The following is a 13,427-nucleotide window of genomic DNA, read 5'->3' as shown; positions in this document are numbered from 1 at the left end:
ATTCCTGATAACATCCTTCTTCTGGGGCCTCAACAAAGTCCCTACCATGAAATGATGTTTGATTTGATTTTTGTGGTGCAAAAACGACAAGGTTATAGTGTGCCATGAAAAGTTCACATATATATAGACATATCATTAAATAAAAATAAGTATAATGGTAAAAATAAGTTGTATATATATTAAATCGTTTATAAAGATTTTAAATCTGCTGACACATTGTCATTTAAAATCTGACGGAGTGTGTATGGCTCAGTCAGATGGGTAAAAGCAGTAAAATGAGCATTTCTAAAATTGGTAGAGTCAAATAAAATATGTTGAACAGCTAAAACATTGTTGCATTGCTTGCACAATGGAGGATCATCAGCCCTCAGTATAAAAGATTGTGTCAGATGACTATGTCCTATGTGGAGCCGAGCAATCACAACTTCCTCTTTATGATCCCTGCATAGACTTGACTGCCAAAAATGGATCACAGGTTTTATCCGATATAGTTTGTTTGTAACCTGTCGATGCCATGATTCTTGCCACTGAGAATGTAACTTACTACAGATTACTTGCCTGTAGTCTGTACAGGGAACTAACAGGTCAACATTATTCGTCAAGGGCTGCCAATTTGGCTGCAGTGTCAGCCGAATCATTTCCTCTAATTCCTCTGTGGCTGGGGATCCAACAGAAACGGATATCAGATTCACCTTCATAGAGAGTGTATATCATCTGCTGAATCCGGGACAGGGTTGGATGATTAGTATATGTGTCATCGCTGGTAAAGTCTGTAGTACACTCAAAGAATTGGCATATATAATACACCATTGATATTGCTGATTTTTTATGTGAACTAGAGCTAGAGCTAGCTCTATAGCACAGAGCTCTGTGGTGTATATGCTGCATTCAAGGGGAATCTGCTCAGATATAGTATCATCTGGAAAAACAGCAGCAGCTCCCACACACGATTCCGACTTCGAGCCGTCTGTGTAAACTGGCAAGAAGTCAGAATATTCTGCATGGTGTTGTGAATAGAGCTGAAGATAGACAGAAGGCGGGGTACAATACTTCATCGCATTCTTCAGTGAAAAGTCACATGCGGGTATTTGAGCATGCCAGGAGGAAGGGACTGTAATCGAGCAACCTAGTGTACCATGATGTTAAGCTCAGTGAGTAGCTCTTGAACACGAATGCTGAATGGGCGACTGACAGTTGGACGTTTGATATAAAGATTTTCTCAACATGGCTCAAAGACAGTTGTCCACGCAGGGTGATCTGGCAGGGAGTTTTGCTTAAAGGCATACTGTAGATACAACTGTTTTTGTGAAAGCAACAAGGATGATTCTTTTGCTTCGACATATAAACTTCGGATAGGTGATGTTCTGAATGCACCACTAGCAATACGAATGGCCTGATAGTGAAGGGTCAAGCCAGCAAAGTGCACTATTTCTGGTGGAAGTATATATCTGAGAACCCATAATCTAATTTTGAGTATACAAGTGTGTGGTACAGATAGAGTAAAGTGCATCTGTCTGTGCCCCAAGAAGTAGAAAAGAGGGCAGAGAATGTTAAGCCCTCGCATGCACTTTGTGTGTAGGTGATGAAGGTTGGTGGTATGTCAGCTTTTTATCAAATATGAGTCCCAAGAATTTCATCTCTGCTACTACTGGAAACAGTGCTTTGTCCAAGTTGTAATTCAGGCTCGGGGTGGAGGTTACGTTTGCAACAAAAATGGATGCAAATGGTCTTCTCCGGTGAGAACCTGAAATCATTGGCTGTGGCTCAGGAGTTTAGATGGCCAATGGCTTGTTGCAGTTGTGTCTCAATAACCCTCATATTGCATTATGGAGAAAATAAGCTGAAGTCATTAACACAGAGTGCACTGTTTATAGTTGGAGGAAGTTGTTCGGTAATGGAATTTACTTTAATGGCATAAAGCACGACACTTGGCAGATCCTTGTGGTACCCCCTCCTCTTGGCAAACGGGCCAAGAGAGGATGGATCCTACTCAAACTTGCCATAAAATTATATCAACGACAAGATATTATCACTGCAGCAAAAAAACCAGAACTGAAGGCTTATCAGGTCCTGTACCTCAGCGCTTGAACAATTCATTCTACTAGTGAGAAATCCATGTGGAAAATGACTCCCTTCTTCTTCAGTTGGTATCCCCCCCAATGATTGGGGGATACCAATTGTAGTAATATCCTACAAGACACCGAACTCATTCCAAAAAAGAATTTCAGAACATTATCTTCTTAGAGCGAAATCTGTTGTAACTATGAATAGTCGATGAGTGATAGCTGAAAAATGAATTATAATTTTTTTCCCACAACATACCTTTATTAATCATCCATATTTTGGTGGTCCTTCTCAGAGTAGTTCCCATTTGATGAAATGCACTTACTCTGCCATTCTTCAAAAACATAGTAGAAGCCATTTTTTGACATGCAGGCATGGAGTTCCAGGCTCAGGTAAAAACTTACAATTTCATACTATAGTACAGTATGTCTTGAAAGCAGTTGAACTTTGAAAGAAAAAGTAGGAGTGATAAAATATTCTAGAAAATAAGTGTGGCATTCATAAGTTAGCTGATCATTTCAAAATTGGAAAGACTTCGGCAGCAGCAGTTATTAAAAATCAAAAAACTTTGTTAAAACAGGGGTATGGAAAGCAGTACCATACATTTTCTCATGGCAAAGGTGCTTTGGTGGATAAATTTACATGTGAGAGGGTTAGCAAAGTAAGACACAGTCAAAACATTTTCATCTATGGGCGTTTCATTCTCCACTACCCTGAGTGTAATACCAGCAAGTTGGTACGGCTAAGGTAAAGAAAGCCTGCACGAGAAGCACGCAAAAGTTCGATGAAATTTACCGGTAAAAGTACTTTTCCATAACGGTATTTGTATTGTTGCTCGCTCGGTAAACAGACGGTGAGTGTTATCAGTGTGGAGTAGAAGTTGAAACCACAGGAGCTTGAAATCCTCCTGAAGTGGAGGGGGGGGGGGGTAACCTGACCTTTTTTCTTTAAAATCACTAATTAAATTAACTAATTGAATCACGAACAGAGTCATATTAGAAGTTCTGGTGTCGTAAAAAATGTTCGTAATGTAGTTTCACCGGTAAACTTTTTCGAAATTTGCCGTGCTTCTCATGTAGACTTCCTTTGCCTTTTTTTTTTTTTTTCTTAATAAACAATTTATCCACTAGTCCACCAGTGATTCTAAAGAAAAAAGGTCAGGTTACCCCCTCCACTTTGGGAGGGTTTCAATCTCCCATGAGATTCAATTTCTACTCCTGACCGATAACACCCACAGTCTGTTTACCAAGCAAGCAAACAATACAAATGCCGTTACGGCAAAGTACGTTTATCGGTAAATTTCATCGAATTTTTGCATGCTTCTCATGCAGGGTTACTGCTACCCATATGCAGTACTTTGCATTTGTCAATCTTAAACTTCAGTTGCCACTTCTCAGCCCATCTTCTCCAGGTCCTGTTGCAGCAGCATACTGTCATTAACAACCCTGCCAACCTTTGTATCAACTGCAAACTTTGACATTAAGCTTGATATACCTTCATCAATACAAATATACAAAACAACAGCGGGCACAACACCGAACCCTGGGGGACACCACTATTAACATTAGTCCATGAAGAGCAGTGTCCATTGATTACCACTCCCTGTCTTCTCCCACTCAACCATCCTTTTATCCATTGTAACAACTTGCCCTTAATGCTGTACTGCTCCAATTTGTACAGTACTCTTCCATGTGCAACAGTATTAAAAACTTTCCTGAAATCCAAGTATATGATAATAAAATTATTTTTTGCATTCGGTTCCTTAGTGACCACGTCATAGTTTCCAATCAAATTGGTCAGACAAGACTTCCCCTTAACAATCCCATGCGTGTCTGAACTATAACTGCAGTCTTGTCTAGATGATCCTGCAATGCTTCTTTAACAAGTGACTCCATTATTTTCAAACTAACGGGTCTGTAATTACTCGTGGAGTATTGAAGATACATTTGCACATCTCCAGTCTGCAGGGACTTCCCCTGAGTTCAAGAATGCTCTCATAATTATGGCGCATAAGTTTGCTTACTTCCTTTAATAAAACTGGATGGATCCCATCCACCCCAGGTGCCTTTCTTATGTTTAACTTCAATAATTTTTCCTCCACTTTGCTCTTAGTTATTACAAATCATTTAGCTCCCTGTTAGAGTTAGATAAACATCTGGCCCTCTCCTCCTTGAATAACTCTTCATGTGTGAATGTAGATGTAAAGTCTCATTTAGTTCGGCAGCTATCTGAGAACCATCATCTACAGCCAAACCGTTGATATCAATTGGACCAATCTGATTTATCCCCTTCCTTTTAGAGTTTATATAAGAAAAGAATTCTTTGCATCCTTTGCCAAAGATTTCTCATAATCTGCCTTCGCTTGTCTAATTTCCTTTGTGACTTGATTACAGACTATCTTATATCTACCATAGGCTTCCGTGTCACCTGATAATTTATATGCATCCCATATAGTTTTCTTCTCTGCCATGAGTCTCATTAGTTCATCTGACATCCATTTGGGCCTAAAACAGTATTTCTTAGTTGAAGTGATGCAAGAAAGCAAGTGTATGTGCTTATGTAGCATCAGCCAAAAAAAAAAAAAAAAAAAAATTCACACAACCATTCCCTCTAAAAGTTTGTCCTTGAATTTATTTAAGCTATCAATATCCACACAACAACAAAAAGCCTAGTAGCTTTCAAGATTACTTCCTTGAATGCTTCCCACTTAAAATTTGCAGTTGGTAACATCATTAGTTGGTCCCACTGTATAGAATTTAAAAAATTTCTGAGACCACTGTAGTCACCTTTATGAAAGCAAAAAAACTTTCCTTTACCCCTGATGGTAGTTACATCTTTAAGTAAATCCAACATAAGTACACTATAATCACTGCCACCTAGTGGTTCCTTTATCTGTAAATTCTTAATGCATGAATAATCACTGCTGATAATCAGATCAACTGTTACTCCCTCTGGTTGCCTCTCTAACATGCTGCCATAGAAAACAAATAGTGGGGGAATCCCCACTATTTGTGGGGATTCCCCCACTATTTGTTTTCCCCACTATTGGTTATGCGCAAATGAGGCTGTTGACATATGAATGAAAATTGTGAGTTGTTTTATGTAGTGAGGATATCATCTATATATAACGGATACAAAGGGTAGGGGTTTTTTTGGGGGGGGGGGGGAGTCAAAGGCCATTATTTTCAAAATTTCAAAAGATCTTTTCAGAAGTTTTCAAAGGATCTTTTCAGGTTCACATAACTGCCAAATGTAGTTAACAATTGTAAACTTCTCTGATCTAGTGATCATGTGAAAGATAAACAGAACACTTTTGTATGCAGTGTGTGTGTTCACAGATCGATTTACTGATGGGCTGATAAACCTGAAACAGCTTACAGGAGAAAACTCTGCTTCCTGTACCTGAGATCACCCCTTCAGGGAGATTTACCTTCTCTCTAATACTATTCAATCTGGTGCTAAAAAAAAAGGAGACTGTGGAAACAACTGAAAGAAATGGCAATAAAATAAATTCTGGGACATGCAGGTGATTTTATAATTTTGAAAGTGATAATGGTATCAAAAATGCGGTGACAAATTAACTAAACTGCTGGAACAACCTTCCATCTGTCAATGTAGAAGTTGACAGCTTAAATAAATTCAAGGCAAAACTAGTCAAACATTTGGAGTTAGCATTAGCATTAGTAGAGGCATATGATGCAAGAAAGCAAGCTTATTCAGCATCAGCCAAAAAAAAAAAACACAACCACTACTCCCATTTCACTCCTCCGTTCGTTCGAAATACCTGTCCAGCTGAGCCTTAAATTTGTTTAGGCTATCAACTTCAACAACAAGTGATGGAAGTCTATTCCACAAACCAACTGCCCGCTGGCTAAAGGCAAATTTCCCCACATCTATCCGACATCGGTCCTTCCTCAATTTGAATTTATGCCCTCTCAGGTGATTATTCTGAGCAAGAGGAAGAATCCCATCGGCATTGAGCATGGTCAAGCCATTCAAAGTCTTATACACCTCTATCAGATCACCTCACCGATGCCTAGTCTCCAGACTCTGTAATTTGCAAAACTTAAGCCTTTCTTCATAAGAGCAACCCTTTGTTCCATTCACTAATCTTATTGCCCTTCTCTGTACTCGTTCCAGCAGCTCTACATCCTTCTTGAAATGAGGCCTCCAGACATGTATACAGTACTTCAGGTGTGGCCTGACCAATGCCTTATACAAGGGAATAATCACATCCCTATCCCTTCTAGAAAAATTCCTGTATATCATTGACAAGACACCATGAGCTACTCTTGCAGCTCATCTGCACTGCTCAGAGAACTTCATATCTGCCTGCACAATTACCCCCAGGTCCTTTTCATTCTCTACCACTGTCAGCGTAGTACCACAGAGTTGATACGTTGATCTGGGGTTACTGTTTCCCATATGTAGTACTTTACATTTGTCAATGTTAAACTTCATTTGCCACCTCTCAGCCCATCTGCTCAACCTTTCCAGATCCTGTTGCAGCAGCATAGCATCAGTAGTGTCCTTAACAACCCTGCCAACCTTTGTATCATCTGCAACTTGGACATTAAGCTTGATATACCATCATCAATATCATTTATAAATACAGAAAACAACAATGGACCCAACACTGAACCCTGAGGAACTCCACTAATAACATTAGTCCACGTTGAGCAGTGTCCATTGATTACCACTCTCTGTCTTCTACCACTCAACCATCCCTTTATCCATAGCAGCAATTTGCCTCCAATGCCACACTGCTCCAATTTGTGCAGCAGTCTTCCATGCACAACAGTATCAAAAGCCTTTCTAAGATCCAAATATATAATATCAAAGTTATTCCCTGCATCCAGTTCTTTTGTGACTACATCATAGTATCCAATCAAATTGGAGTTAATGGATGGATGAAATGGGAAGGGTGTTTTGTTTTGGCTGATGCTATATAAGCTTGTTTTCTTGCATCATATGCCTCTGCTAATGCTAAATCAAAGAGAATGCCTAAAAATTGAAAGAAAAAACAGAAGGAATCACAAAGATTTACAATTGTTGAATATCTTTTAAGCAGGTGAGGTGATCTGAAGTAATATAATACGAAGAAGATGTTTTTGCCATCCTCCAGTACGAACTACATGGCAGGTACAATTTGCCAACATTGACCGGTGCGCAGCTGTATCTAAATTGCCACATATGAGCTGAGGAGTCACTGAGAGAGAGAGAGAGAGAGAGAGAGAGAGAGAGAGAGCTTAATGATTTTGTTATCACTAAATGGAAAGAGAAACTAAGAGAGAAAGGACTGTGCTTACAGATCAGAGCCTGTGTAATTTCAACATTTAGATTGGAACTGTGAACAGCTATTTCTCATTTATTTTAATAGTATGTAGAATACTATGCACACTGTAGAAATGAATTGCTGTGATTAAATGGCAGCATTATTTTCCACAGCTTTTAGAAACTTCTAACATAATTATATACTAATATTTTTAACTCAATGTAAAAGTAAAATGTTTGCAACCATATCCCATCTTTAGAAGCTTGTAATGAAGTTAGATTAAATATTTAATGGGATTTCTTTTTTTTTTTGTCAAAAGATGCTTTAATGAAATCTTTCTGCAAACAACAGCAAAACTAATATGAATTTATTTATAAATTTAGTGATATTTATAAAATATTAAAATAGCATAATATCACTAAAACAGAGTAGCTTTTAAAGCTAAATTTTTCTTTTTCAACTCATCTAAAGTAACACGTATGACAATTCATTAACCTCCATAAATTTCAAATTCAGAATGTTGTGTTTCAGTTTATATTTCCTACCAACATATTTCAAGGAGCTGCATACATTACTTATTATCCAGGTAGCTAGACAGTGCTGCACATTTAATCTATTTGGAGTATATGGCTTCCTGGGAGACCATGCTAGTCTATCATTACATGTGTCAAAACCTCCTTTCCACCATTTATACAGAGTGGGTTGGTTTACTCTGTTGGGTGTTTGAAATGTGTTAACTGCGTGGGGGGTCATACAGAATGTTTGAGTGTTGTTGTGACTGTGAATTTCATTCACCCCTCACCCTCTCCAGACATTACTGGTGTGTGAGCAGCATGATCACATCAATCCTCATCATTTGGTTTGTGTCCCTTATAATCACAATTTATGGACATTTTACATCCTATTATGTCAGTCAGTGTTATAGAATGGTGATCGCGAGCATCCCCACCCCTTTCCACGATGTGAGTCACCCATTTTTCTGTGTAATTCAGGTATGCTTCTTCAAAAAATGAAATCATAGAAAAAAAAGAAAAACATCCTAGATAATATGCATCATCACTGCTGACACAAGCCTCATGCTTTTCTCTCAAAAAAAGTAATTCAAAGTTTCAGGCAAGGTCAGAAAGTAATTTTTGTGCAGGAACGTGTGATAAAATAGTTTTAACTTGTTAGCAAACATGCTAGTAAGCATGTGGTCGCTGATGGGCTAAAATAATTTTAGAGTTTAATGATGATACTTGTTTTGTTTTCAGAGGACTAATCAAAAAGTTCTAAGACTATTTTTCCAGATAATTAGGATTCGGACAACATTTTTACAAGTGGTCATCTTAAAAGTAGTTTCACCTTGGTGATTTAGAAATGGCCCAGTATTTCCGTCAGCATCATTTTGAGTTTGGGGAATATAAAAAATTACATGAGACAAGTTCGGGTGAATATGGAGAGTAGTAAGATATTATAGGAATGATTTTTTTTTTTTTTTTTTTAGCCAAAATAGTTGAATGGAGAGTGTGAGGGTGTAGAGAAACCATCCACCCCCACCATTTCAAACAGCTGATAATGTTTTCTCCCTTTTCCCTATTGAATCAGAACCTCTCTTGGAATAGGCAAGGCTTACTATCTGACTATTCTGAACAAATTCAGAATGAACACTACCCTCTAAGCAAGGGGTGGGTAACCTTTATAAATTGTGGGCCAAATAAAATATCTGTGAGATATATGCAGGCCATTTTTTTTTTTTTTTTTTTTTAGCTTTCCACAATTTTTAGGATAATTAAAATGGTGTGTAATGAAAAAAATGTCATAAACAGTTTTATGTTATTTATTGTAATAATTATGCATACACATACATATAATTAAATTTATTAATAAGAAAAACAAAATACAAATTCAAGATAAAAATTACAAAAATACAATTCCAGTAACAAAAACTGCAATATTTTATTTTCATAATATTTAATGATAGATTGATACTGTTTATTTTTATCAGTGGATCAATATTTGTTGTAGCAATGTGCACAGTATATTCTAAATTTACATCAGAAATTCCATTAATTCAAAAATATATATAATCAATGGTGGGCTGCTGATCATATATTTTAAAAATGACTGCAAGCCAGAGGGTTATTGTTATTTGGTTTTTAGGAGCATTAGCAACTAAGGCCATATTGCTCCGGGAAATGTGGTGGTCATTCCCTGACCTTTCCGCATCCTCCGTATTTGATGGTGACGGACTCGAACACCGGTCTAATCAAGAAGCATGTGCTACGCACTGCTGCTCCTTCCCACCTGGCTACAGAGGTGCCCTGCAAGCCAGAGGTTGCCCACCTCTGCTCTAAGCAACAATGATGAACCATTGTTTATTACATAACTTAAACCAGTTCTGTAGTGAATTCTCCCTATACTTTCTTGATTCTTTACTTCCACATCTTCTTTTGTAATTGTCTTAGAACTCTTTGATCAGACCTTGTACTGGAAACTAATGCCTTTCTAAAATTATCTTGTATAAGGAATTAGTTTCCAGTACAAGTCTTATACAAATACAATTATCTTGTATAAGATAATTTTAGAAAGTTATTAGTTTTTATCAGGCCAGTGTGTGCTTTGTTCTTGACATGTACTCTTAATTTTAAAAAAAAATGATAAACAAAATTAATAATATGTCCTAATGAAAATTTGATTTTTTCAACTCATATATTGTTTTTTGTATAGTGTATTTTTAGTCAGAGAAAGTAGGAGAAACCCTGGTAGCTTTGTCTTATCCTATGTATATAATCACAAAGTCCACCATAGTCAAATCATTCCTGTAAGTATTTCTAGTGTGTGTGTGTGTGTGTGTGTGTGTGTGTGTGTGTGAGAGTGAGAATGCAACATTTGTTGTTTAGGGAGCTATTAGCTGCCTGTTTATAGTTTTGTGTATATATCTTTACTTTTTGTAGAATACTCTGATCAAAAGCATTGGTAACTTGTTAAGGTTTACAAGGTAGCCTCTGAAAATGAAAGAGAAAAATATTATGGAAAGATTGAGAAATCTGAGTCAAAGAAAGCAAGTTGATAAAGTTGAGGATACAGCCTTGCTGTGAAGTTTTCTAGAGAGAAGGGTTCTCAATTAATAGCACATAAAAAGAAACAGCCTAATATTTTTGCATAAAATGCTACTTCTGTGCTAGAAAATTTCACAAAGCTTTGTTCATATAGTTGGAATCAAAAGTAATCATTAATGTTAATGAATTTATAAGTTAATGAATTTCCTTTGTCTTCAGTATAATCCAACCAATAATCAGTACATGCATTTTGCCATTAGTAGTAAGAATTAAGTGATGTACCTGCCATGTTTCTTGAATTCTGGCAAGAGAGTTAATTTTTTTTTTTATTCCTGTCACTTTAAAATTTGTGATGTTTCATAGTTTTTCTTATTCTGATCATGTGGCAGGGATTTTTTTTTTTTTTACTAACAGGTCAAAAGTTAACACTAAAATTAAAAATCTTGGACCACTGTCTCCTTATTTTGTCAGTAAGGATTTACTTGTCACTTTTTTGCTGCACGATAAGATCTATTAAACATAATCAGAGCAGTAACAGAAATTGATAGTTTACAGTAGCTTATAATTAGTTTTTAATGATGATTAAGTTGTAATGTAGGATATTTTGTAATTTTATTTAACAATAAATATGGTTTCCACTGAAAAAGATGATGATGGTATAACTGGGCTTGGGAGGAGATGCATTGCATTTGGAGATTCATATGTAAGAAACAGTAATTGTTTGTACTCACTGCATAAGTTGAAACTTGACATAATGCTGGATGTGAATGAGTCATTGAATGCACAACAATTTCCTAAGTGTCCTGGACTTGTACCAAGTGATGCTTTCCACAATGATCATCAGATACCAAATTGTTTTATTCAAAAATGATGAAATTTAAGTGGGAACTACTGTTTAGGGAAACTGGAAACATTTTCTGTAATAAAGACATGCCTGCCTGCCTGGTAAAAAAATTGGTGACGTTACCAGCTAGTTACATGTGGGAACTTCAAACTTTATTGCAAAATATGTTTATCCTGGAGAAACACTACAAGATAGATCAAAATGTTGTTTTTCATTTTCTGACATGTACTTCTTAACCTAAAGTCTACAGTTTTACCCAAACATGACCACAGAGATTTCAAGATGAATACCTTTCTGATTTACTCTAGATTTAAGGGTCTCTCCAAGGATTAAGGGAGAAATGCTTCTTAGCATCTGCAATCCAAGCTGTATCACGTCAGCAGTAGTATCAGTAGAAGCAAATGATGAAAGAAAGCGAGCTTAAAAAAGCATCATTAAAAAAAATCCTACATATTTCATCCATCCATACCCTTCAAGAATTTGTTTAGTTTAGAACTACCCACTTCCACAACAACAGATGCCTCCGTAGCCAGGTGGGAAGGAACAGCAGTGCGTAGCACACGCTTCTTGATTAGACCGGGGTTCAAGCCCGTCACCACCAAATACGGAAGATGCGGAAAGGTCAGGGAATGACCATTGCATATCCCGGAGCAATATGGCCTTAGTTGCTAATGCTCCTAAAAACCAAGTAACTAACAAACAAACAAACAAACAAACAACAACAGATGGAGGTTTTGTTCCAGCAGTCAACCAGCTGCTGGCATAAAACAAACTTACGCACATCTGTCCATATGCATCCATTCAATTGTTGTCAATAAATGAGCACTGTAAAAGGAGCAACACATGAAATGAACAACTGATTGAACTGTGAGCTATTGCATTATGGCTGGAATTTTGCTTAGCATCAATTGTACTGGCTAGAGATCGCTATAAAAGATGTATACTCTGCTCACAGTTTCACATGTTGAAGTTATTTTATTTTAGTTTAGGATTTTCCATAAGAAGAAAAGGAAAAAATTTTTGAAGAATATGCTTGCTGAATTTTAATTCTTTAGTGTGTATCTACTGATAAAATTTTACCCTAAAGGGTTGTTATAATGGATCCACAGTATGTTAAAGCTGATGACATTGAATCAACTCTTTATAATATGTCGTCTGATACTGAAATAGAATTCTATTCAAGTGATGCAGAGTCTGAATCACTTTCAATGCATCTGTTGACGTTAGAACACTACAAACAACAGATGCCAGCATTACTTGAAGTGATTTCATCTATGATGATTCTTCATAGATGAAATCTGTTTACTAAAAAGCACTGCCTACTTGTTCCAACACCCCACAGAAGTGTCCCAAGCACATGGGATGACCCTCACAGATGTAAAAGGCAGCAAACATGTTAAGTCAGCACACTTTCTGGCACAATCCACTTGTTTTCTTAACCTGGTCAAATAAAATTCAGATTTTGATTCAAACCAGTTGTTGACTGGATCCATCACAGTTTTGTCATTGTTGAATTTTTGTCATTTCAAATTCTTTTTGAGATTTGGAAATAGTCCGATGGAACCAAATCCAGTATTTTGGCCAGATGCTGTAATGCCACAAATGCTGGGTGTGCCACTGTCTTGATGAAAGATGACTCCTTTGAACAATTTCCCATGCCCCTCACTTGAAACATCTCAGTAGGTTAGAATAATACTCAGCATTGATAGTGGCACCTCATTCCAGGAAATCGACCATGATCAATCTTTCTGCATTCACAGATGAGAAGTGGGAAACAGTGAGGTGGATCCCTAAAGCACTGAATAGTGCTTTAGGGACTCGCCACAGTATCATGGGCTCACTCATGGGAGATGTTGAATGTTGGCTCGACATTATTCTGCAGCCCTGTTTGATCAGGTCATGAGGGATCCATCACAACATTGTCACTATTGAATTTCTGTCCTATTTGAGATTTGGAAATAGAAAATAATCCAACGGAGCGGAGCCAAATCCAGTGAGTAGGGTGGATGTTATAATAGCTCGAATATGCAGTCACACAGTGCATTGTCTTGATACAAGATAACTCCTTTGTCCAATTGCCTGTGCCTCTTGAGCTTTGATTCCTCTGAAACGTCTCAGTATTGATAGTGACACCTCATTCCAGGAAATCAACCATGATCACTCCTTCTGTATCTCAGAAAACATGCCATGACTTTTCCAGCTG

At 37.2% G+C, this 13,427-nt stretch overlaps 1 protein-coding gene across 4 annotated transcripts in view; it reads left to right on the top strand.

Annotated features, from left to right (window-relative positions):
• LOC150091163 (growth factor receptor-bound protein 14-like) overlaps positions 1-13,427 on the top strand; it is a 452,305-nt gene that overhangs the window by 425,246 nt on the left and 13,632 nt on the right. For all 4 annotated transcript variants that reach the window (XM_090382372.1, XM_090382364.1, XM_090382349.1 and 1 more), the window contains one exon: positions 10,049-10,142. In XM_090382372.1, coding sequence (XP_090238498.1) covers positions 10,049-10,142 — 94 coding nt within the window. The remainder of the gene's footprint in view (positions 1-10,048; positions 10,143-13,427) is intronic.

This window comes from Mastigoproctus giganteus, chromosome 1, assembly GCF_048544385.1.
Source record: "Mastigoproctus giganteus isolate SK-2022 chromosome 1, ASM4854438v1, whole genome shotgun sequence".
NCBI lineage: Eukaryota > Metazoa > Arthropoda > Arachnida > Uropygi > Thelyphonidae > Mastigoproctus > Mastigoproctus giganteus.
The sequence above is the reverse complement of the archived record's forward strand: the minus strand, read 5'-3'. Positions and strand labels throughout refer to the sequence as shown.